The sequence below is a fragment of the Marmota monax genome, unplaced genomic scaffold (genome assembly GCF_021218885.2).
Source record: "Marmota monax isolate L192 unplaced genomic scaffold, Marmota_monax_Labrador192_F-V1.1 WCK01_AAM20220418_F8-fsc00011, whole genome shotgun sequence".
NCBI lineage: Eukaryota > Metazoa > Chordata > Mammalia > Rodentia > Sciuridae > Marmota > Marmota monax.
In genome coordinates this window covers 6,961,427-6,984,839 of record NW_026693082.1, presented here as the reverse complement: position 1 = coordinate 6,984,839, position 23,413 = coordinate 6,961,427, and the positions used below count along the sequence as shown (strand labels likewise).

Genomic DNA, 23,413 nt, shown 5'->3' with positions numbered 1-23,413 from the left:
GTCCTCAATTTCTGTATCATGCCATGTCAAATCCAGTTTCTTCAAATCTTCCCAGCATAAAAATATAGAACAGTAGATGTTATTCCACTTTACCCTAGTGCTACAGGAATACTTCTATACCATCTCTGGCCAATGATCATGATGAATACTCTTGGGGAAGCCATTGGTTTCAGATTATAGACTATGGGTCAGGGATCAAGTCCTTTTCTGCACCTGACAGAAGGCTTAAATTTACCAAAACAAATGGTTTGGATATCTATCCTCAAGAGGATTAATTCAGATGATGACTTCCAGTTCCAAATGATATTTTAATTATTTAGTGCATTTGCAAAACCATCAACATTAGAAGTATTTGACGTGCAATCCCCGCCCGCCTGCCTACAAAAGCCTCACTCTCAGAGCTATCATGCAACCACAAGAAGGGTGAAGGTCAACAGGCAAAGCTGTGGGAAGGACTGGGCCATCCTGGAAAGGCAATGGTAGCAGAAGCTGGTGAGGAGTTTTGAGTGCTCCAGGTGGTGGGTGATGAAGACCAGGATGTGGGCCTTGGCAGAGGCAGTGGTGACACAGATCCAGATGGGAGATGCCATTCGAGAAGGAAAGCATGACAAGTTTTAGGGGTGATTTGGATGACCAACAATGGAAGGGTGAAAGGATCTCCAGTTTCTCACTGGAGTGAAATTCGGTATGTGTGAGGAAGTTGAGTCCACTAAAGGCCCTGGAAGAAAGAGGAAAGAGTCACAGCTTCACAGGGCTGGCAAGAAAAGATCCCATTTGGGAGATGCAAATCAACAAGGGAGGGAAGTTAACAGGGGACAATTTGGTCTGAGAAGCCAGTGAGTGATATTAATGTACAAATAATCATCACTCACATATACACAACTGATACTTCTTGGCATGGAAGACAGCTCATATTTTATTGTAATTATTGACTTAAGTAGATCTCTTTCACTTGACATTCTTCTTAAAGTCAGGAATTTGGTTTATGTTCAGATTAAGATTAAAATCGTCTGAGAATATTAGTATTTTGTTTTATTTTTCTGCTGTTTACAAAAACTGTGTCCAAAATGCTGGAAGCAGCAAGTCAGTCAGGGTGGCAAAAGATGCATTTCTTCTATTTTCAGTTAAAAAAAAAAAATCTCTTGTTTCCCCAGTAACTGAATTGTAGGTACCTGGCTCTTTCAGGTGTTCTAGAAGGAAATGAGCAGAGAAGAAGGGGGTGGGAATGGCCCTTGCTGAGCTACTAACAAGAAAAGAAGTTCTGGAGTTAGAAGTAGGTAATATAAAACAAGGCATTATAGCTTATTGGTGTACTCCCTTGGGAATATATTCTTTCTATCTATCTATCTATCTATCTATCTACCTACCTACCTACCTACCAGAAATTTAACCCAGGGACACTTAACCATTGAGCCACATACCCAGGCCTTTTTATTTTTAGGCAGGGTCTCACTACATTGCTTAGGGCCTTGCTAAGTTGCTGAGGCTGGCTTTGAACTTGTGATCTTCCTGCCTCAGCCTCTTAAGCCACTGGGGCTACAGGCATGTGCCATGGCAACTGAAGGAAAATCTGTTATTCATCTATTAGATTTTTGGTTTTTTTAACTGTCAAATGGTACTTGCCTCAATAGGATTTGATGAAGTTTACATGAGGTAGGATTTAGCACTGCGGCCAAAATATAGTAGTTTTTCATATACACTAGTGATTTCTTCATGTTAAACCATTGCAAGACCTAGCTTAGCGAGGTCATGGGAAAGTAAAGTCAGTGAATGGTAATTTTTTTTTTTTTTTAGTTGATAGCTACATCTGAGCAAAAAGTTAAAATATGAACTTCATGGGGCTGGGGTTGTGGCTCAGTGGTAGAGCACTCTTCTAGTGTGAGCGAGGCCCTGGGTTCACTCCTCAGCACCACATAAAAATAAATAAATAAAACAAAGTTATTGTGTTCAACTACAACTAAAAAATAAATATTTTAAAAAATATATGAACTTCATTGGAAAATATTGATATTTCCATGAAATGGAAATATCTGAAGACAAAAACATTTTGTCCAGCTTGGGAGGCTGAGGCAGGAAGATCGAGAGTTCAAAGCCAGCCTCAGCAACGCCGAGGCGCTAAGCAACTCAGTGAGACCCTGTCTCTAAATAAAATACAAAATAGGGCTGAGGATGTGGTTCAATGTTGAGTGCCCCTGAGTTCAATCCCTGGTACTCTCCCCCCCCCCCCCCCCCCCCCCCCAAAAAAAAAAAAAAAGCAATTAAAAAACTTAATTTCTTTTTGAGTGAGCAAAAGAATGAAGACATCAGGAAATGATTCCCTCTTGGAAACTAGAGACAAAAAGATACAGGTTTTTTTTGTCTTGGCTACTCACAAAATGCTTTGCCACTGCTCTCTCACAATTACCAGCGTCATAACTTAGTGGGGAGTACATGTCCATCAGTCTCATCTACTGTTAGCCAATGTCTCTACCTTGCAAATAATGAGGAGAGGCAGTGCAGGTCAGTGTTTCTCCCAGAGTCTAAGTTCAAGTCCTAGCTCCATCATTTAGAAGGGAGTCCTTCATCTTTTCCCAGGTGTAAGATTGTGTCATGGTGAAGACTACAGGAAATGACTCACTTGTGGAGTTTACTGCCCTGCCCTTTGTGCGGGTGTTCAACACAGCAGGTGCAAGTGGAAAGGAGAACATCTGTACTCTGCAGTTTGACTGGTGGCACTACTGCTTGCCTACTCCTTTTCCAGGTAAAGGAATCCACTTTATCAAAAGGAAACAGGCGGAGGTCCTTGGTCTCAGAGAAGATGGACCCAGCCTAGCGCCACGGTAAGAACCAGAATTCATCCAAGTCAAGTTGGCAATTCCAGTCAGCCTTGCCAGTGATGAGCCTCGGGGTGGGCCTGGGACCCAATTCCAATGAGAGACCAAGAGGAAGTCTGCTAGGGACTTCTCCTTCCTCCTGACTCACCACTGAAGCAAGGCTCTTTGAACTGAGGTGGTCACCTTGTGAACACACAGTGACAAATCTCAGATCGGATGGTCTGAAACCTTTGACTCTCATTCATAATTTTGATCTTCCTTAAAATTCAAGCCTTTCTTCTTAACATTTCCAGAACCTCCCTCTTTGGGCTGTGGGTTGAGCAAGCTAATCAAAACTTTATCCTTTCAGCCTTTATGAGGTTGTTCTATCATCTATAGCAAAAGCATTCTACAATGACACACAGTTCAAATTACTAGATGGCAAAATATGTTCTATGTATTCACCATAATAATAAACCAGTGAGCAGCATGTTACTGTATTGTGATTAGCAACAAGAAGCATTTTGAAGTGGAAGTCACTGATCTTTAGCCCAATTATTTTTTGATACTGGGGATTTAATATAGGGGTGCTTACCCACTGAGTTACATCCCTAGCCTTTTTAATTTAATTTTATTTTTTTGAGACAGGGTCCTATTAAGTTGTTTAGGGACTCATTAAATTGCTGAGGCTGGACTTGAACTTGTGATTCTTCTGTCTCAGATTTTGGAGTCCCTGGATTACAGCATGTACCACCACACCTGGCTAGAACCCCACTTCTATCAACTGTTTCCCTTCTCTCCCTCCTTCCCTTCCTTCTTCCTTTCTTTGGTAAACAGTTGACTAACTGCAGAAGATATGGTTTGAATTTCAACTCCTTTGTCCCTCTAAGAAAATGAAAACTCAACTCAAAGTAGATCAAGGACCTAGGAATTAAACCAGAGACTCTCCATCTAATAGAAGAAAAAAGTAGGCCCCAATCTTTATCATGTGGGATTAGGCCCCAACTTCCTTAATAAGTCTCCTATAGTGCAAGAATTAAAACCAAGAATCAATAAATGGGATAGACTAAAACTAAAAAGTTTCTTCTCAGCAAAAGAAACAATCTGTGAGGTGAATAGTGAGCCTACATCCTGGGAGCAAATTTATACCTCTCACACATCAGATAGAGCACTAATCTCTAGGGCATATAAAGAACTCAAAAAGCTAAACAACAAACAAAACAAAATAACTCAATCAATAAATGGGCCAAGGACCTGAACAGACATTTTTCAGAAGATGATATACAATTAATCAACAAATATATGAAAAAATGTTCATCATCTCTAGCAATTAGAGAAATACAAATCAAAACTACTCTAAGATACTATCTCACTCCAGTCAGAATGGCAGCTATTATGAAGACAAACAACAATAAGTGTTGGCGAGGATGTGGGGGGAAAGGCACAGTCATACATTGTTAGTGGGACTGCAAATTCATGCAGCCAATATGGAAAGCAGTGTGGAGATTCCTTGGAAAACTTGGAATGAAACCACCATTTGACCCAGCTATCCCTCTCCTCGGTCTATACCCAAAAGAGTTAAAAATAAAATAAAGATATTGTGTCCACCTAAAAACTAAAAAATAAATATTTAAAAATACCTAGCATACTACAGGGAAACAGCCACATCAATGCTTACAGCAGCACAATTCACAAAAGGTAAACTGTGGAACCAACCTAAATGCCCTTCAATAGATGAATGAATTAAAAAAATGTGGCATATATACACAATGGAATATTACTCAGCAATAAAGGAGAATAAAATCATGACATTTGCAGGTAAATGGATGTAGTTGGAGAAGATAATGCTAAGAGAAGTTAGCCAATCCCAAAAAAACAAATGGCGAATGTTTTCTCTGATATAAGGAGGCTGATTCATAGTGGGATAGGGAGCAGGAGCATGGAAAGAATAGATGAACTCTAGATAGGGCAGAGGGATGGGAGGGGAGGGGAGGGCGCAAGGGGTTAGCAAAAATGGTGGAATGTGATGGACATCATTATCCAAAGTACATGTATGAAGACACAAATTGGTATGAATATACTTTATATACAAACAGAGATATGAAAAATTGTGTTCTATATGTGTAATAAGAATTGTAATGCATTCCACTGTCATGTATTTTAAAAATAAAAGCAATTAATAATAAAAAAGAAAATGGTATAAGGATAGAAATGGCTAGAGAAAATGGATTAATAAGAGAAAGAAAAAGAAGTTAGGATAAAATAGATTCCTGGATGTTTAAAATATCCTAGAATCTTCAGTCTCTTCTATAATTTTGATCTTTCCTCAAATTCAAGCCCTTGGATTTATTAGTTCACCATAAAGATGGAGTCAGGTTTTCAAACACCTTCAACACTGAGAACTCAATTGGCATAAACTAGGATTAGTCTTCCCACAAAGAGAAGCACTCCAGGTGTGTTAGGAAATGGATGAAAAAATCAGCAGACAAGACACAAAAGTATTTCTAATTTTTCTATTTTTTTTAAGCTTTCAAAGGAAATGGAAAGGAGACAGGTTGTCTTCATTCTCGCCCTGGAAGGGATGCAACCCAGCCATGAGGAAGGTGAATGCTACTTGCTCTGTGTGTGGCCCTCACACACCCCTAAAGAAGCTGAAATTCTCATTTAGAAGTAGGAGATTAATTTGGGAGGTGCTAAAATAGTGAGAAGGTACTGTAGCTAAAACCACATTGTGCTTCCATTGCCAGGCCTCTTTTGGGGTAAAAGTCACTAACAACGTGATTTTCAGAACCTACAAGTTGAAAGGTAGATTTTATAAAAAAGGCACATTGCAATTTGTCTTGTAATTGGTGTTCTTACTTATGAATATTAAACTTACTGCTTACAATTTGCTAAGTCCCAGGCAATCTATTCACGTAGAGCAACTATTTTTTAGTTTTAAAGTTCTTTAATGCTGCCTCAGAGCTTTCTATCTTGCTGTAGGCATGAAGTGAACGCTAGAACAAACTAACATCCTTACGTCCTTTTCAATTTCAATATGGTTTCACCGAAACATGATCTCTACCAAAACCTAGGAGAGTAAGTATCCTTCAGCTCTATGATCATATATTTTAAAACTTCCAGAATGCCAGACATTTGTATATAGGTCACACTTCAACTTCGTAGGAAAAAAAAAAAATGTGTGACTCCAGACCAAGAATGCTGCCACTTCAGTTTGGAGACAACCCTGTTTCAATGCACTGAGTTAGACATAGGCATTTTACCGGGAACACCAATAAAAAGAATGTGATAGACTGTGCTGGGTGACAACTTTTTTCTTATTCAGCTTACTGAAAAGCAAGGTAGTTTGAGAAGCTGACTGGGCTTGGAAAGCAGGTCTGAGACACGGCCTTTATCAGTCAAGTTCAATAACATACAGCTAAACCTCCTTCCACCTGGCTTTAATGGTGTAGGTCTACATAAACCTCATTTTTTTTTTCAGTGGAGTTATTCAAAACCACCATCCACCAGCAAGAAAGAAAGGGTCAGGTCTGTTTCTTTCTCATGAGGAAGTGAGAGGAGGCGACTGAGGTCACACACACATACAAAAAAAAAAAAAAAAGACAGAAAACAGGGAAGAAAAACCCAATCTTCTGTTTGCACAGTTGAAGCATTTTATTGATTTCACTCTTACACAACAAACCATTTTATTGACGGATCAAATCTCTTCTGTACTAATATAACATTCAAATGGAATTTTACTAAAGTATTGCCCTAGTTAATCTAATACCCTATCCTTCCCGTGGCTGCCAAAATACATATTTACCTGTTTAAGGCTAAACTCAAAGAACTCAGCCTAGTGTTTCTCAAGCTTAGAAAAAAAAATTAATGGAAATTTAATTGTGTATATCCTAAATGTTATATTTGGGGCACCAGTTGAGAAATCCTGGAATTTCAAAGCTGTCTTCAACTGCTAAATTACTTTGTACTTTGCAATTGATTAAGAACGGCAGAAGCAGTCAGAGTTGTATATCAAATCAGGGTAGATAAAAGCACTTAATGTAGATTTGAATGCCTTCTCGAAAAAAGATTTTAACTCCCTTAAATTGACATGACAACAAATTCTTACAGCAGCATAAAAAGTATTAGCCGAAATGTTATGGCTCTGGCTTGCATTTCCATCTGTGGCTCATCAAATGACTAAACAGTAGAAAGGAATTAAACCAAATCAGACTCATTACAGAGTCTGATATGCTGGCAGAATATAAACTTTCACTGCTTAGCATCTGGAGTTCTGGGTGACTAACATTTAAATGCTTGTGCTTGTATATTCTGTGAAAGAGAAAGTACTGGTAGGATCATAGGTGATATATCTGATCATTAAATTTAACTTATGAAAATATGTGATACATTCTGTTCCCTACCATACGCACCCCTTCTCTTTAATCCCCAGTGTGCTGAAGAGTTAGAGAACCACTCATAATGTTAGGGTAATTGGCTTTAAATTTGTCTCATCTTCAAAATTTTATGTATTACTTTGTTGGTGGCACTGGGGGATGAACCTAGGGCCTTGCACATGCTAGGCAAGTGCTCAGCCACATGTAAAGATCTGAAAACCCTGGCAACTCCTCTTCATGTTGCTTTCATATAGAAGTCTATCTGAAATGCCTACTACCTCATCTACTGAAATTCAGTCAAGTGCTCCTATTGGGTCTAATGTCAATGCCTTACATATCTTTTTCTTTAGCCATTCTGCCAGGGAGAAATATTCAAAGTGTTCTTAAAGAACTTTGCCTGCAAACATCAGACTTCCAATTGTTCTCTGATATAGCGAAAAAATAAATCCACAAAGTTGAAGTTAATAGAATCTATCACACATTCTCCCAAATAAAATTCTATAGGGCCTACACCATCTCTGGAACACCAATGGATAATTCTCCACAGGATTTTAGAAGTCTTGAGAACTTCTGCATTAACATACTTGCATTTTAAATTCAACAAGGAAAGAGGGATGCTCTGAGGGCCTTGATGTTGTTAGTTTCCAGAAAAAAAGCTTCTAGTATGCAGTTGGTGCTCAATACACAGGTATTGGAATAGCATTCACCTTGCTTCTCTGACTCATAGCAAGCATATACCCAAGTTTTGTTGCGGTACATGCTTGAAGTACCCAAGAAAAACTAATGCTCGGGTAGTAAGTTTTCTAGTGGAATCCAGCATTGAAAAGTAAGTAAAGATGTTCTTATGGAAAAGGTTCTTCCCTATTACTCCTCTAATCCTTGGGAGAGACAATATTTCAGTCCAAAGAAAGAGCATTCTCTAGTTATTTAGATGACATGTCTACAATATAGCAATATTCAAATTAACATGATGGGATCTATCAAGTGTTAAGGAAAAAAACAAACATGATTAAGCTGTGTACTACCTTGTTCCACAAATGCCATTCATATTTCCAGAAAGTGGTTGCTTGCTAAAACCTCCGCACGAGGGTAGTGTGCTTACAGTGGGTGGTTCCCAGGAAGCACCACATTGTGGAAAATTATAACATTTAATTGTTCAGTAAAGAAGGCTAGGAGAAATGTTGGGGGCACATAAATCCAGAAAATTTTAGTGTATATAGTTGTTGGATAGACTCACTTCTGCATATCTCATGGAATAAAAACCAAACTACACTGCATTTTTAAGAAGTCCCATTCAAAGGTAAAGAGTGTAGACTAAGAAAATTATTTGTTCATTTAAATATGATCTGAAAACAAAATATACCTACATGATGCCAATCTCATACCACAAAGACTAAACTTAGGAAGAATTCAGTCTGGTTGTCCTTCACCAGGCACACTGAAGAAGCAGCTGGCTTATTCTTGTGTTTTTTTTTTTCTTTAATTATTGCTAGATCTTTATTTTATTTATTTATTTATATCTGGTGCTGAGAATCGAACCCAGTGTCTCACACATGCTAGGCACACGCTCTACCACTGAGCCACAACCCCAGCCCGCAGCTGGTTTATTTTTAATCAAAGTATTCCACTCATCAAATGAGGTGGTGTGCTTGAAGTTTCTGAGCAAATTACTTGGTGACATGAATTTAAGGTTTAGCACCAGCACAAGATTTGCACAAAAGTTTATTGATGGGGCTATCAATCATGGTAAAATGTCATTTCTCATTGGCCCAAGTTCACATCTGAGCACAGCTCATTCAGAATATCACATAAAGCTCAAAAATGGAGAAGTTACAAAGATGGTACTCAGGACATATGTGACCTATTCAATTCCTTGAACTGTACCCAGAAGTAAGCGAATGAGTCATGACTGTTAAAATGTTTTGAAACAGATGTCCTAAATAAAAGGAATATTTGCATGCTGTATCAGTTGAAACATCTAAATATTGGCCAACTTTCTCAAATATTCTGTGCAGTTCCCAGATTGTAAACTAGCCAGGCCATCTCTCCTCCTTGCCTACTGCATTTACCTTTCTGACTTGTTCAATTCTTGTTGGCAAATTCACCAAGCAGCATGTAAAAGTGCAAAGAAGACGAGGTTCATTCATTTTGTGCAGCTAGCTTTGTACATGGTTTTATGGAGGAGCAGGCTGCAGCTCTTAGGCAAAAGGAGATACCTGAATTACAGGTAGATTTCCATTATCCCTGGAAAGATTTTCCCGTTCTAGCTGCTAATGATAATTAGGAAAATTGCCACTGTTTCCTAAACAGAACTACAACCCAGCAGAGAAATCTCAGCAACCACCATTCTAAAAGAAGCAAAAATCATACATGCATTTTATTTACTGGAGTTTTTATTTATTTATTTTTGCAGTGCTAGGGATTAAACGCGGGGCTGTGAGCATGCTTTGCAAGTGCTCTGATACTTAGCTACATTCCTAGCCCTGGAGTCAATGTACACCTTTAAACTGGGGAAAATCAACACACAGCACTCCTAATAGAAAGAATGTACCATTTTACTATAATCTACTTTGTGAGTGTGCTTAACTAAAAGACCACAGGTGGCAGAACTGCCTATGTGGTATTTGTAATGATTATGAGAAGACTGGTGGATAGTTTGGCCTTTCCAATAAACTCATGCTAAGGGGACGTTGTTCTCCAGCCAGAAAGAGCCAAAATGACAGTTTCCTTCAGAGGCACACAGAAAGAGAGGGTGGGTCGGGGAGGCTGAGAACTGGCAGAAGCATCAGCCAATAAAAATGAAAATACTTATAAAGCATCAAGTTCCCAACAATGTTCTGGATCCTTTGGTCCTTTGGGTATTACAAAAACAATGCAATTATCAGTTGGCTTGGGGGAAGGGTTTATGGCACTTCCTAGCATCCTGGCTTTGAACAAATTGCTTTCTTAAGTCTCATTTTTTTTTCTCATTTGTAAAATGTGTATAAAACCTAACCTCACTAGGTTACTAGAAAGAACAAAGGTAATAAACAGAGTGGCCCCCCCTTTGCCCAGGGCACTCCCAATTGACATCCAGTGTTCCATCATAATTTTTAACTTTCACTCTTAAGTGTCCCAGTTTGGATGAATAATTATGTGGTTGCCCTATATATAAGTCACCAAGTGCACCTACTTGACACAGAATGACAGTTACTGTTATTCTAGGACAGTTTGTGCATTTAAATTTAAAAAAAAAAAAAAAACAACTCCCCTGATTTGTCTGGACTGTAAAGCCAGGGACAAACCCCTTTCTACTTGGCAAGGATGCTGATTTGGGTATTTGTTTCTCACGAGGGCTATAAACTACTTTAGCCAAAGTGATCCCAGGAGCCTTAAAGAGTATGTGACCATCAAACATCTACTGAGCTACAAGGACACTGCAGTAACTCCCAACTGAGTGCCTGTACAATGCTGGGTCCTCTATGGAATGAATAAAAGTTAGCTGGGGATGCAGCTCAGGGGTAGAGCCTGTGTCAAGCATGTGTGAGGCCCTGGGCTCCATCCTCAGTATCCGCCCCCCCACACACACACAAAGGTTAAAACGAGCGACAGTTTTGAATTTTTTCTTAAGCATTTCTCATAGTGCCCTTGAGGTTCACTTGTCACATGAAGAGTTCCCAATAAGTACTGCTCTGCAGCCAACAGAAGAAGTTTTCCATCTGCACTCCCCAGTGATTTTTCTTTGGCCTCAGAGCTAACCCCATATGAGCCTACGTTTCCATGTTGGATGGACACTGCCCTTTTCAATGTAATTTAATTCACTACCACACACAATTTAACTCACCACAAAACACCTGGGAGAATCTCTCAGTGGATACGACTTTTTGAAGATCAACATTGTACATTTTGCAATGCTCACTAACCCCTTCCTATAGCAGAGATATTATTCAGTTCCCCCACAGTAGGCAACTTGTGAATAGAATTCTAAATATCTGAAAGGGCTCATGGGCATGCAATAGCTTTCCTCAATGGTTTAGCAAGATTTGCCAAATGTTATAGGAAGGGTGTGCACTGCCCTGGAAAGAGCAAGGTGTTGAAGGGATTCTGAATGTACCTTCATTCACTGGAACCAGTGTTCTGGGCATCATGGGGTGGACGGAACCACAAGGAAGCCATTCAGAGCTGTCAGACTGGTGTGGGAGCCCACACACCAGCTCCATGCAGTAATACAAGGCAAGTTCTCCTTTCCTGTGAAATAGCTTGGAACTTCCCACTCTGAACTTTTTTTCTATGGCAAATCTGAAAAGGCCATGGTGAGTCTCAGCCACCGAGATAATTCCGAGGCCAACTCTCAGGCTACTGGAAGACAAGCACTTGGAGAAAGGTATGAATACTCTGATAATAACTAAAGTGGAAAAAGGGATAAAGTTAAAAAGTACACCTGGAAAAAGATAGCCCAGAGTAAGCAACAACATTTGGCATCTATCGATATAGTTGCCCTCTCCAGGGGTGTAGCAAGTGTTGACTACTCATAAAATAATCCACCAAGTATGCCAAGACTAATGAAAGACATGGTCTAAGTAGGTTTAGAAGGGAGGGGAGCATTAGAACACATTCATATTATTTTTATACTTATAGAGCACTCACAATGTACTAGACATTATCCTAAGAGCTTTACATCTTAATACCTCATTTACTCCTATCAGGTTCCCATTATTTTTGCTTCCATCTTACTGATGATGAAGTGGAATTAGAGTGCTTAATTAACTATCCAAAGCCACACAAATGCAAGAGCTAGAGACCGGAGCCAAGCTTGTTTGGCCCTGCCACTAGTGTGATCTAGGTGAGGGTGTGCCAGATTAGGGGGCTGTCGTACAAAGAATCATGGATTTGGGAGAAAAATCAGTGACATGCAGAGGAGGATGAACAGGTGAAGCTGGAGCCGGAAAACAGGATAAGAGAGGATGGATAAGGAGCCCAAAGAGGGCCCTGGTTGGGGACCACTGACACTCAGAGGAAAGGGGCTGGAGAGCATCCTTCAACCATTAGGGACCACTGAGTACTCCTGGTTCAGCTGAGAAGGGCATAGGATGGCTGTGGCCCATGGGCACCAAGGCAGCAGCTGTGAGCATCATTGAGCAGCTGGAGAAGGTGTGGATATGAGTGAGGAAGAAGCAACAGGACAGGTGTCCAAGGTGGGGGAGGTCAGGAAAGGCTCCACAGGAAAGGTTCCACATTGCATCCAGGCAATGAGCCCATTCAAGTCCCCAACTCCTCAAACCAAAGGGTGGCCTGACAGAATGGACGTGCCGAGAGAGGAGAATGCCAAAATGAACACGGAATAAAAAGCCAATACATCTTGCCAGTCAGTGAGTGGATGACTTGTTTAATTAACTTATTCATTCTTTGAAGAGACAATGATATAGAAAATTATATTTTCCCCCACAATGTGCTATGGTTTTTTTTTTAATGGAAAGCTTAACTTGGAAATGCTGATAAAATCATCTTTCCTCTGACTACCGCCTAGCAAAGCAGTCAGCCATAGTTATAGTTTGTTTTATTGCTTTTTAATAGTGGCACTTTCATAAACAAGCACCACCATATAATTAGGGGCTGATTCTCCAGTCAGGTATGTGGGCACTATCCATGCTCCCAAGCCTGTGATGCTGGGCATGCGTGTGCAGGGACAATTAGCTGCCTGCCCCGTGGTGCATCCTCTCAGCCAAGGTTACACTGAGTAGGTTGAGCCCTAAGGCTTCTGTTTTCTACTTTGTCTTCTACATAGACAAATTCCTTTCTCTCTTTGCTACTGAAAATATGTAAAACTTAGCAATGAGAACTATGCCGGTTGTAAGCAGGTAAGTGTTGTAACAAGCTCAAAGTATATTTCCTCTTCCTCTCGAATAAACTGAAAAACATTCTGCCCCCAAAGGAACACTAGAGACTCACCAACTTCACTACTGTGAAATAAAGAAATTAAGATAGAAGGCGGGGACCGTATCTTATTCACCTTTTATAGCCCTACAGCCTGGCACAGAATAGGTGTTGAGTAAATCTTTGCTGAATGAATTGGAAGAATTCAAAAATTTTGTCATAGATACTCTCAAAGTGGAAACGAACACTTTGTTCTATTTCCTGATATGTGTATGGAGGGAGAGGGAGAGTAGCTTTAGGAAGGATGGAAAAATGTATACTTTGTCTAGAGTCACTTGCAAATACACAAGGGGAGAGATTTTAAAAGAAATCCCACTGAGCTCAGTTTCAGCACAACATCATTTTCTATCTAATAAAATAGTGACAAAAAAATTGATGGAAGAAAAGAGCCTGGCTTTCTAATAATCAAATGGTGACTAAAAACCACATAGGTATCAAACTCACAAGTGAGTTTTCTTCTGCTAGTAAGAAAACTGCTCTGTAGGCTACCCTATATGTCTAATTCTTTTCATTAATCAAAGGGTAGAGAGACAAAGAAAGGTTCATCCTTGTGTGAAGTGTGAAGTATACAAATAATGAATCCAAGTTAAATGATTTATGGCCATAACGAATAAAGGAATGCTCCCAAATGGCTTCCCCACTTTGGAGAAAAGCAGCTTCAGACAAGCCCCACAGTGCATACAGTGGTGCAAAATGACCTGGAAAAAATGGTTTCTATGGATATCATTTAGAGATGCATATCCCTGAATACCTCCAGGCAGAAGGTACTTTGGCTCTTCTCTCAAAACAATTACAGCCCAGGTTCTCTGGCCCAGGTTTTGTTTACATAAGAACAATCTTGGCCACAGGTCATTTGTGGAGGAGATAATTAGTCACCGCCTCTTTGAGCATAGGTAGGTTCATTAGTATGTCCATAAAATAATATCAAGTTTTTTAGTGGAAAAATTTTAAAACAATTAAGGATCTATAATACCTGCTGGTCTTTTACCCAAAGCAAGCACAAAAGCTGTGGGTGAAATAGAGAAGACTTTGTTTTTAAAGTGTTCATAAAAATATAAGACATCACTGATCACCTGAAGGCCTCATTTTAATTTGATCTCAGATTCAGGGTGGCTTAGAGGCTATCTTTTTGAAATAGCATATTGCTAAAATCTTTATGTAGGTCAGAAATGGAACTTCAAAAGCCATAATACTCTGATAACCTAATGAACGATTAGGGTCAAAATTTCACTTGTTTACATTTCAGAAAAGCACGTTATTTGAACTACATCAAGCATCAGGATTTTTTTTTTAAAAAAAAATGCAGATATTAAATGGCATTCGAAATATCATCCATATGGATAGGGGAGATATCAAACAAATCTTCAGATGCCTTTATGTATGAAAAAAGGTGAATTTTAGGTTTTGGACTATTAAGTACTTTTGTGTCTTCAGACAATACCCTAATAAAACAATTACAAAGTACTCCAAAACCCTGCCACACCCCTCTGATTAAACTGCACTTCACAAAAATATTTAGGTGAAGCCTGAACAAATCAAATAAACACCCAGTCAAAGGAGGCAGCCAGGAAAACCTGGTCCTGAGCTCACCAGAGTCTGAAGGGCCATCTCACTTGAAAATTTAAGCAAACAAAATCTACTGTCATTCCACTGCAGCCTTTGCACTGGAGCAAAGCTAGTTCAGTCTCTGACATTTTGATTTTCATAGCAGATGGAAGCAAAAAAAAAAAAAAAACTTCCTTGGCTCACAAACGTATGTGTCCAGTTGAGATCTGATTATTTCTCGAACCTTACGCAACATCCAGCAAACAAACAAACAAACAAACAGGTTATTTTCTATTACTCACTATTACTCCAGGATTTCAGTAAATATTTGATACTGATCTCAAAGAAGCCCGAATCCTGCTGGCTGGCCATGTCTGCAGCATACAAAGAGGCTCCTAGGACTGGGAGCCGCTGGAGGAGCAGGTACCGGGGTGGAGATGTGCCTGTCACAGGTTAGTGATGTAAGCGAGGGGTCAGGCGCCGAGAGGGAGGCTCTGCAGATCCACCTCCTGCTCGGGTAGGGAGTCCTCATTTAAAGGACGCGGAGGAGCGGGAGAGAGATGCTCAGCCGCTCCTCCTCCTCCGGGGCCAGGACTTGCTTCTTATTTGCTGGGTGCGATCTCCCTGCAGCCCTCAGAGGCGGTGGCCGCTGCTGCTTTCATTTCTGGGCTGCCGTAACCAGAAATGCCTGCTGCCGGCCGCCCGCCCGCAGGCTCTGCTCCAGCCAGGTACGGTACCCAGGAAGTCCCCACCTGAACTGGGATCCGCTTTCTCTGGGGAGGGAGAGTTTCTTGGCCGGCCTCCCCGACACGAGGCAGGAGGCCTCCCTGCCCACACAGCAGCCCCGGGGCTGAGGCATGGGCTGGGAGCGCCGCCCCTGCCCCTGCCTCAACCTGAGCCACCGTTCAGCCTCCGCCTCAGCTGGAGGAGGAGGAATTTCCCAGCTGCTGTGGCTCTTCTTTGGGCAGAAAGGCTTCCAGGCAGCAGCCCGGGTATGCGCTGGCTGCTGCTTCCCCTTGTGTCAGTCCCTGAAACATACACAACTGCAGCCCGCTGCAGCAATCCAAGCTGCACCCTTGCATCTGGTTGCTGCAACGTTTGAAAAAACCCCATCCGGGCAGCCTCCTTGCAGCACAGAGGCTTGATAAAAACACCTCAGCCTGGGCTTTTCTTCCCTTTCTTTCATGGGCACAGTGTAATCTGCATTTTGTGTTTCTCTCCACCCCCCAGAAATGCAGTATTTTTGAGAGGCACCGGAGCCCCACGTGTGCACCCCAAAGGGACAAGGCAGTACAAGCTGCTTACTCTGCTTGTTTAGAGAATGCTGCATGCAGATCCCACCAAAGATCTGTTTATCTCTAACCTTTCATTTCTGAGAACTACTGAGCCCAATAAAGCTCATTTTATTTGTATTCAAAAGATAAGAAACAAAAGCATTAGATTCCTTGCTGTTCGATGGCATTTTACTTCATGAATTCTTGATATCAGATGTCCTGATATGGGTTAGCTTTGTTTCACATTATCATTTAGCTTGACTAGGAGATTAAATACCAGTATTGTATTTTAATAATGACAGGCTATATTTGAGCTGGTGAGATTTGGCCAACCATCTCATAAGCCATGGGATACTTCTCCCTCCCCTGTACATTTGTGATTAATGTTTTCAAACAGAATTAATAAATTACGTGATCATTATTTAACACAACAAATGTCGGGCAACCCCCTCCCATCAACAAACAAATTGGACTTCCTAGATTAACAGTTCATTTGGGAAATGGAAGGGAAAGATTTAAGACAAAGACTTTAAAAAATTCAACACTAAATGGCATTTTTAAAACTGTGTCCTGAAATGTCCTACCTTATGGATATAATGAGCTTTTCAAACTTTGCACTTAGACAAAGGCAAGCACTCAACCACTCAGATTCTTAACTCCACTCACAGCCTTTTATTCTCATGAAATCTCTCATCAGAGTGACTTCTTTTTTAACTCATATGCAAACTAAAATTGAAGCGCTGATTTTCTCTTATTATGTATACTTTAATGTATAGAGTCTAGGTAAAATAGGACCCAAAGGTTTTACTTCAAAATAACTATTATATCTGATAGCAAATGTAATACCTGTGTCCACTGATCTGGGGCCTCTCCCACCTTAGATGGCAATGAATAACAGGGACATCACAGGATACTTTGGAATGAATGATGGACACGTTCTCAAAGCAGGGCCCCAGCTCCTACCTGGCACCAGCCTTTACTAGCCATGAGACCTAAGGCAAAATCTTAACCTCCCTAACCCTTACTTTGCTCAATTATAAAATGGGGATAATTGTACCTACTTTGGATGAGTAAATGACATTATGTATGAAAAGTACTCAGTATAGAATACTGTACATAGTAAACAATCACATTTTATTATTATTATTTTTTAAAGAGAGATAGAGAAATTTTTTTAATATTTATTTTTTAGTTATCGGCGAACACAACATCTTTGTTTGTATGTGGTGCTGAGGATCGAACCTGGGCCGCACGCATGCCAGGCGAGCGCACTACCGCTTGAGCCACATCCCCAGCCCCACATTTTATTATTTTTATTCATTAATATTATGAACTCTGAATGACTCCAGAACTGTTTTTAACTTAGATTATCTATCTATTTATTTATTTTTACTGTTTATGTGACTGAGAAGGCATATTACTTTTGAACATCAATAGGAACTATTTAGAGACAGCAGGTTGGAGACACTTAAAATCAGCTGTAATAGGCAAACATGTTCTTCTATATTGGTACTCAAATATATAGAGATTCTCTGAATGTTTATTCTCTGGCTTTTTAGAAAAGTTTTCAGTTGTACTATAAATGTACTAACTTCCTGAGGATGCCACTCATATATATTTCAAAGGAAACTATCATAAAAATTTAAATGCTATTTAGAAATGAATGTGTTATATGGCCTCTAATTTTCCCTATGAAGAGTGAATCAGCAACTAAGAGTCCCATTTCTATCTGTTAAAACTCTAGTCTGTCCAGTGCATGCTATTTTCTTTTTCTAATTTGAATTCCTTTAAAGAGAACATATATTGTACGAGAACAAAAAGGGCCTTTTGTTTTGCTGAAAGGCCTGCAAATCAAATAGAATGACACCTGCTGCAAGCTGGGATAAAACATTTACCCTTTTGTCTCCTCTTTCTCTTTCTCTCTTTATCTCTGGGGTGGGGGGGGACTTATAAAAAAATAGAGATAGAGGAGGCACCCGGACAAAGGTACTTTGAAATACAATAATAAAATCCAAACCTGTCCCTGGCTTTCTTCTTGATTTCAGTTTTCATTTAAGATGATCTCGAGGTACCTTAGATTTCATACCTATACAAAATGAGGGGATTCTTCCTTTAAAGTCTTGGGAAACTATACATGAGTCTTTAAGCAAGAAATTAGGGGTAGACATCAGGACTAAGAGAAAGATAACAGTAGTATAGGAAAAGCCAAAGGTCCCAGGAAATGGTATTGAAGACTGGAAAAAAGAAAGTAGCCTGAGACCCATGATAGTGATTAATGAGACCATCTATACTTATTGAACTTTAATACTGTGCTGAAATACACACTTCAAAATTATATTTAATCCTTACTTCAAACCTATGAGATAAGCACTCTTGCTAGCCTATTTTACAGATGAGATAATTGAGGCTTAAAGGGGCAAAAAATAAGATCAAAGTCATATACCTGTTAAAATTTAGGTCTAGCCATTTTTAGAACCAGTTATCCTAACTTTAGTTTTTATTTATTTATTTTTAATATTTATTTTTTAGTTGTAGATGGACACAATACCTTTATTTTATTTTATTTTTTATATGGTGCTGAGGATCGAACCCAAGGTCTCGCAAGTGCTAGGCAAGCGCTCTACCGCTGAGCCACAACCCCAGCCCCTAACTTTAATATCATCATCATCATCATCATCATCATTAATATTTATTATTTTCAAATCACAAGCAACATGAGAATCAACTTCTTTACCACTCTTCTCATCACAGATGTGAAGTCCTGCCAGCTCTCTCTCCCAGATTACTCATTTTCTTACTGCCCAGCTTTTGCCTGGGTAAGGAATTACTGTAGTCCCCTGAAGGAAACTAGGGAAGAATGTTATTATTTTTCATATTTATCTTACAGGTTGTGTCCTGACCTGGAGTTGAAGGGAGGCAACCGCAGATGGAAATCTTGTCTGAAATCTATTCTCCATGTTGTCAAGGGCTGGTAATGGGCTCAGTCTACCCGGACATGGGGCTGCATCATCCCAGTACTCAATCCAGAGGGAAGGGTGTCTATTTGGTGATCAAGACACCATGGGGGTGTTATGGTTTGGATCTGAAATGTTGCCCAAAGACTCATGTGTTGAGGGCTAGTTCCCCAATGCATTTGGGGAAGTGAATGGATTATGAGGTTCTGATCTCATCAATGCATGAATCCATTGATAGGTTCACAGTTTAAGGGACTACTGGAAGATTCTGGAAACTTTAGGAGGTGGGACCTGGCTGAAGGACACAGGTGTCACTAGTCGGGTGCCTTTGAAGGGCATATTTTGTCCTTGCCCCTTCTTCCCAGCCAACATCCTTCTCTGCCCCATGTTCCTAGTCATGATGTTCTTCCTTTCCTCAGGCCCAAAGATGGTGCTGGCTGGCCATAGACTGAAAAATCTGAAATTGTAAGCCAAAATTAATCTTTCCTTCTTTATTTTAATTTGTTGGGTATTTTATCATAGCAACAGAAAGTCGACCAGCACAGTAAGCTGGTAGGAACTCTGAGTTATGCAGGAGGAATCAGGAGAGCATGGTGTTTCAAGAAGAGATGGCCCAACTGCTCCCTTACGTTCCAGCTGGCTGAGTAGCCACATGGGATGTGAGCGGTAGAGAGTATTTTGGGTTACATCTCACAATCAGTGGCATTTGCCCTTCTCCTGCCTGGATTCCTATTAGAACCATCTCTCTCTCCCTCTGAAAGAGCTGTATCTTTGGGTTTTGTATCCCCACACTCCTCCCAGCACACAGTCAGTCCTCACATGATGAGTGAGTGAATGAATAGGCTCGTCATGCCTGTCTAGGTTATTTGCTGCCTGTGGGGGGAAAACGTGCAACAGAAGAATAATTAATTTTAATTTATATTTCATTTATACTTTCCTAGCAATTCAAACATTTTTTTTGAGACTAAAATGCATGGTGCTCAAAAATAAAATGTAAAAACAAAGCTACACTAACAGTCTGGATGCTTGCCAATCTCAAGAGACACTACCTAATAATGATTTTCAAACATCTGATGGAGTTGATTGGGTTAGGGTTGGAGTCCACCCCCTTCCCCTATGGATGGGTGCACGTGGGTCCCCATGTGTAATTACTGTCACAGAGTGACATGCACATTCATGAACAGAATGTGTTATGCACAAGAGAAATGCTTCACAAGCAACCTGAAGAAACAAAGGAAACTCACTTAGTGTATGAAAAAGATGGCTTTATCCGTTCTTGATCAGCAGTTTCAAATGATCAGCAGTTTCAAATTCCAAAAGTATTAAGTATATTATATCACCACGACTGTACATTGCATTGTAAGAACTGTTCCAAAGCAAATGAAGTGTTTCCTAGATTGAGTTAAATGGACAGCAGCTGAGATCAACAGTGACAGGTATAGAGAAAGAATTTCATTTTACTGTAAATAGTAGCATACATAAGAGGTGTAGAAATCACCTAAAGAAGAAAGTGTCATAATAAATAGCATGCTTTTCTTTTGACCTGTGTGAGAGCAGAAATTCAGGCTGTTCTATCCTATTCTAAGAAATATTAGAGGAAAAAAAAAGATGCCACATGATGTTCACGTCATAAGCATAAAAGGTAATAATTGTTTCCTTTAAAAACCCAACCCACAGACACAAGTCTTCACAAAGTTAGATTCCATAAGTTTGGAAAACATTTACTCCATTGCTATCCACTACAAATAATTTTTTCAATGGATTGACAAATACATTAAATTTTCTTGAATGCAACAGAATTTCAGAGCTTGTAGCCTAGATTTAGACATAAACAAGGAAAATCATGTTTCCTGAAATGTTTTTCATTCAAAACAAAATAGCAGCAGAACCTTTTTTTTTTTTTTTTTAGTTTCCTTTGCTACTCAGCTCCTCTGCAAAGGAATTTTATAAGGCACCAAGACAGAGGAGCCGAGTGATCATCCAGTGCAAGGGGAAGCCCTTGAAGGATACAAGCAGACAACAATAAAAGACACAGAACGCAGAACATTACAGCGGGGAGCAAGGGGAAAGAAAGCCAGGAAACCACACCACTCTCTGCTCTGTGTACAGAAGGTCCCTCCAGATGCCCATTGTCGCCCTGGGCAGGAACTGACATTAATTGAGTGCTTAATATTGAAGACTTGGGCCAGGCTGGATCTCAGAGGCCAAATCTGTACCGAAAGGCTCACCTGCTGGGAACCTCTCTAACTGGCACTGGAAGATCCACAGAATAAAACGGAACTGTGGTGTCAGCTATCCCAGGCTTCCAACCTGGGAAATAAAGAAAGGGCATCTTCCTAAACTGTATTCCAGACAACTGAATTGTGACCTCAGGAACCGATATTCAAAGACGATCAGTTAGAAGGGGAGTGACACTGTATCCTAGAGTTGATCCCTCCTTTATGGCACAGGAGCTGTGTTGGAAGAGTTGTTGAATGACTGTGGCCTCAGTTTCCTTGTCTGTGAACTAGGGCTTATCCCACAGTTTAAAAATTAAATGAGTGCCAAGGCAGGTGACAAGTGTTATGTACCAGATCTGTAGTGACCAATGAACCCAGAATATTCAGCACAAGATGTCCCCTGAAGCTCACACTCGTGTTAGGGAAGAGGGAGAGGGACCATCCTTCTGCAGAGGGATCCTTACTTATAGCCACCTGTGCAGAGCCGGCTACCAAGGTGAGGTGGATCTGCCAACATGGCTGAAGGTTTGTCAAGCAAAGAAAACCTAAACATATACACAGACAACTTTGAGGCCTGGGGTAAACTATGTGATTAGAGGTTCTTGTTAGTTTAGCATCTTTTCAAAATTTACTTGATTTAGTCCTATCAATTTCTCAACGTAGGGCTGGCATATTTGCATATTCTTAACCTAGCGCCCAAATGAGGAGATGCTGCAGTCCATATATGCTTTATACTTACAAAAGTTTCACCTCAAATTCTGCAGAACACTTCTGGCATAGTAACCCTTTAATGTTGTATTTATGGATGTCTATGCAAAGAAGAAAACATGTATTTTTTTCCATCGCCCCTTATCATGAAAGCGGTTATTTACATGCAGATGCAAATAAGTTCAATGTAACCAGCTATGGTAAGTAGCCAACTGTTAAAACATCTTAGACTACATGTTAAATCTTTTCTGAAGAAGCCAAAAACCATATTGCTTTGCATATCAGTATTTACCAAAAACGCACAGATAGGTAATGCTCAGCAGGATGAAAACCAATTATGTTTATATCAACTTATATCATCACTCTTTCCCAAACATTTACTATGTAACAGAGAACTAAGAAACTGTTGGTTCTTCTCTGTATAAATGATAATCCAACAACACAAAAAAGGAGCGTTGTCATGGTGGAATTGAAGTTATTGGGTGATAAGCTGTGACTATGAGTTAGTGATAAAAATTAAGTACCTTATAGAGCTACAGCCACTATTTCTATTTTTTTATTTCATTGGTGTTCCCAATTTCATGCTCAAAAATAAACATTTACAGTGTAAGTCACAGGGAACAGATCAATTTTGCTCAAAGGCACCACTTACTAAAATCTGAAATTTTAAAAACACAAAATTGGGGGAAATTAAAAATTTTGATTAATTTTATTATATACCCATGATACAAATTTCACATATACTTAACTTTTTCTTTTCTTTTAAATGTTTCCTTTTCTGCCTGTTTACACTTACCTACTAACAAAAGTTGAAGGATTGGGAATTAGGAAACTCCTTATTCTTCTTATTTTGACCCTGGTATTATTTTAGACAAGTTATTTCTCTACAAAATGAAAAATGTTCCTTTTCACTATCAAATTATTTCTTAGGGGTCTGGGGCCGTGGTTCAGCGGTAGCGCACTTGCCTGGCATGTGTGAGGCACTGTTCGATTCTCAGCACCACATATAAATAAATAAAATAAAGGTATATCAACAATTAAAAAAATATTTTTTTAAAAAATGATTTCTTAGGGCAGGTTCTAAGATTTCCCATACTATAGGGAAGAACCATGGCTTGGCTAAAGCAGAATGCTGGATAATAAATTATTATTATTATTATTATTTTAATATTTTTTAGCTTTTAGGTGGACACAGTATCTTTATTTTACACTTATGTGGTGCTGAGGATCGAACCCAGTGCCTTGTGCATGCTAGGCAAATGCTCTACCACTGAGCCACAACTCCACCCCGATAATAAATTATTTTATGGAAGTTTTTGGCATGCATTATTTAAATTTTTGGCAACAGATTCACCTTCTCAATAATGTTTTGATAAAATAAGAACATCCATGAAAGAGCACCCACTGGCTGACTGGCAGGAGAAGCTGTCAGGGGACCAAAAAATAATTGGGGATTAGAAAGGGATAAATCGATATGAAAATGACCAAGTCATCTACTATGAAATTAATGAAGCAATAGCAAAGTGCTTTGATGAGCTTAAAACTGATAGCAACTATCCACTTGGCATGTCCTGGGGGCCACGGAGAGACCATAGCCCAAAGCCAGGTTATTAACACTGGGATTAAGGACAG

General features: G+C 39.8%; 1 protein-coding gene and 1 long non-coding RNA gene across 10 annotated transcripts in view; one reads left to right on the top strand and one right to left on the bottom strand.

Moving 5' to 3' along the window:
• Fry (FRY microtubule binding protein) overlaps positions 1 to 23,413 on the bottom strand; it is a 407,101-nt gene that overhangs the window by 218,148 nt on the left and 165,540 nt on the right. For 2 of the 8 annotated variants that reach the window (XM_046454022.2, XM_046454024.2), the window contains exon 1: positions 14,929 to 15,143. The exons of 5 other annotated variants lie outside the window; for them this stretch is intronic. In XM_046454022.2, coding sequence (XP_046309978.1) covers positions 14,929 to 14,998 — 70 coding nt within the window. In that variant the 5' untranslated portion in view covers positions 14,999 to 15,143. Of the gene's footprint in view, positions 1 to 14,928; positions 15,144 to 15,378; positions 15,557 to 23,413 lie in introns of those variants that run through there. One more of the 8 variants, XM_058582515.1, reaches the window with a different exon arrangement.
• LOC124099060 (uncharacterized) lies at positions 15,158 to 22,724 on the top strand. Of its 2 annotated transcripts, XR_006853811.2 has the most exons (4): positions 15,158 to 15,354; positions 18,788 to 18,871; positions 19,274 to 19,319; positions 20,764 to 22,724. It is a non-coding gene; the product is annotated as an uncharacterized LOC124099060 (long non-coding RNA). The 2 variants fall into 2 exon arrangements; XR_009227738.1 differs by having other exon boundaries at positions 15,163 to 15,354; positions 18,788 to 19,319; positions 20,764 to 22,722.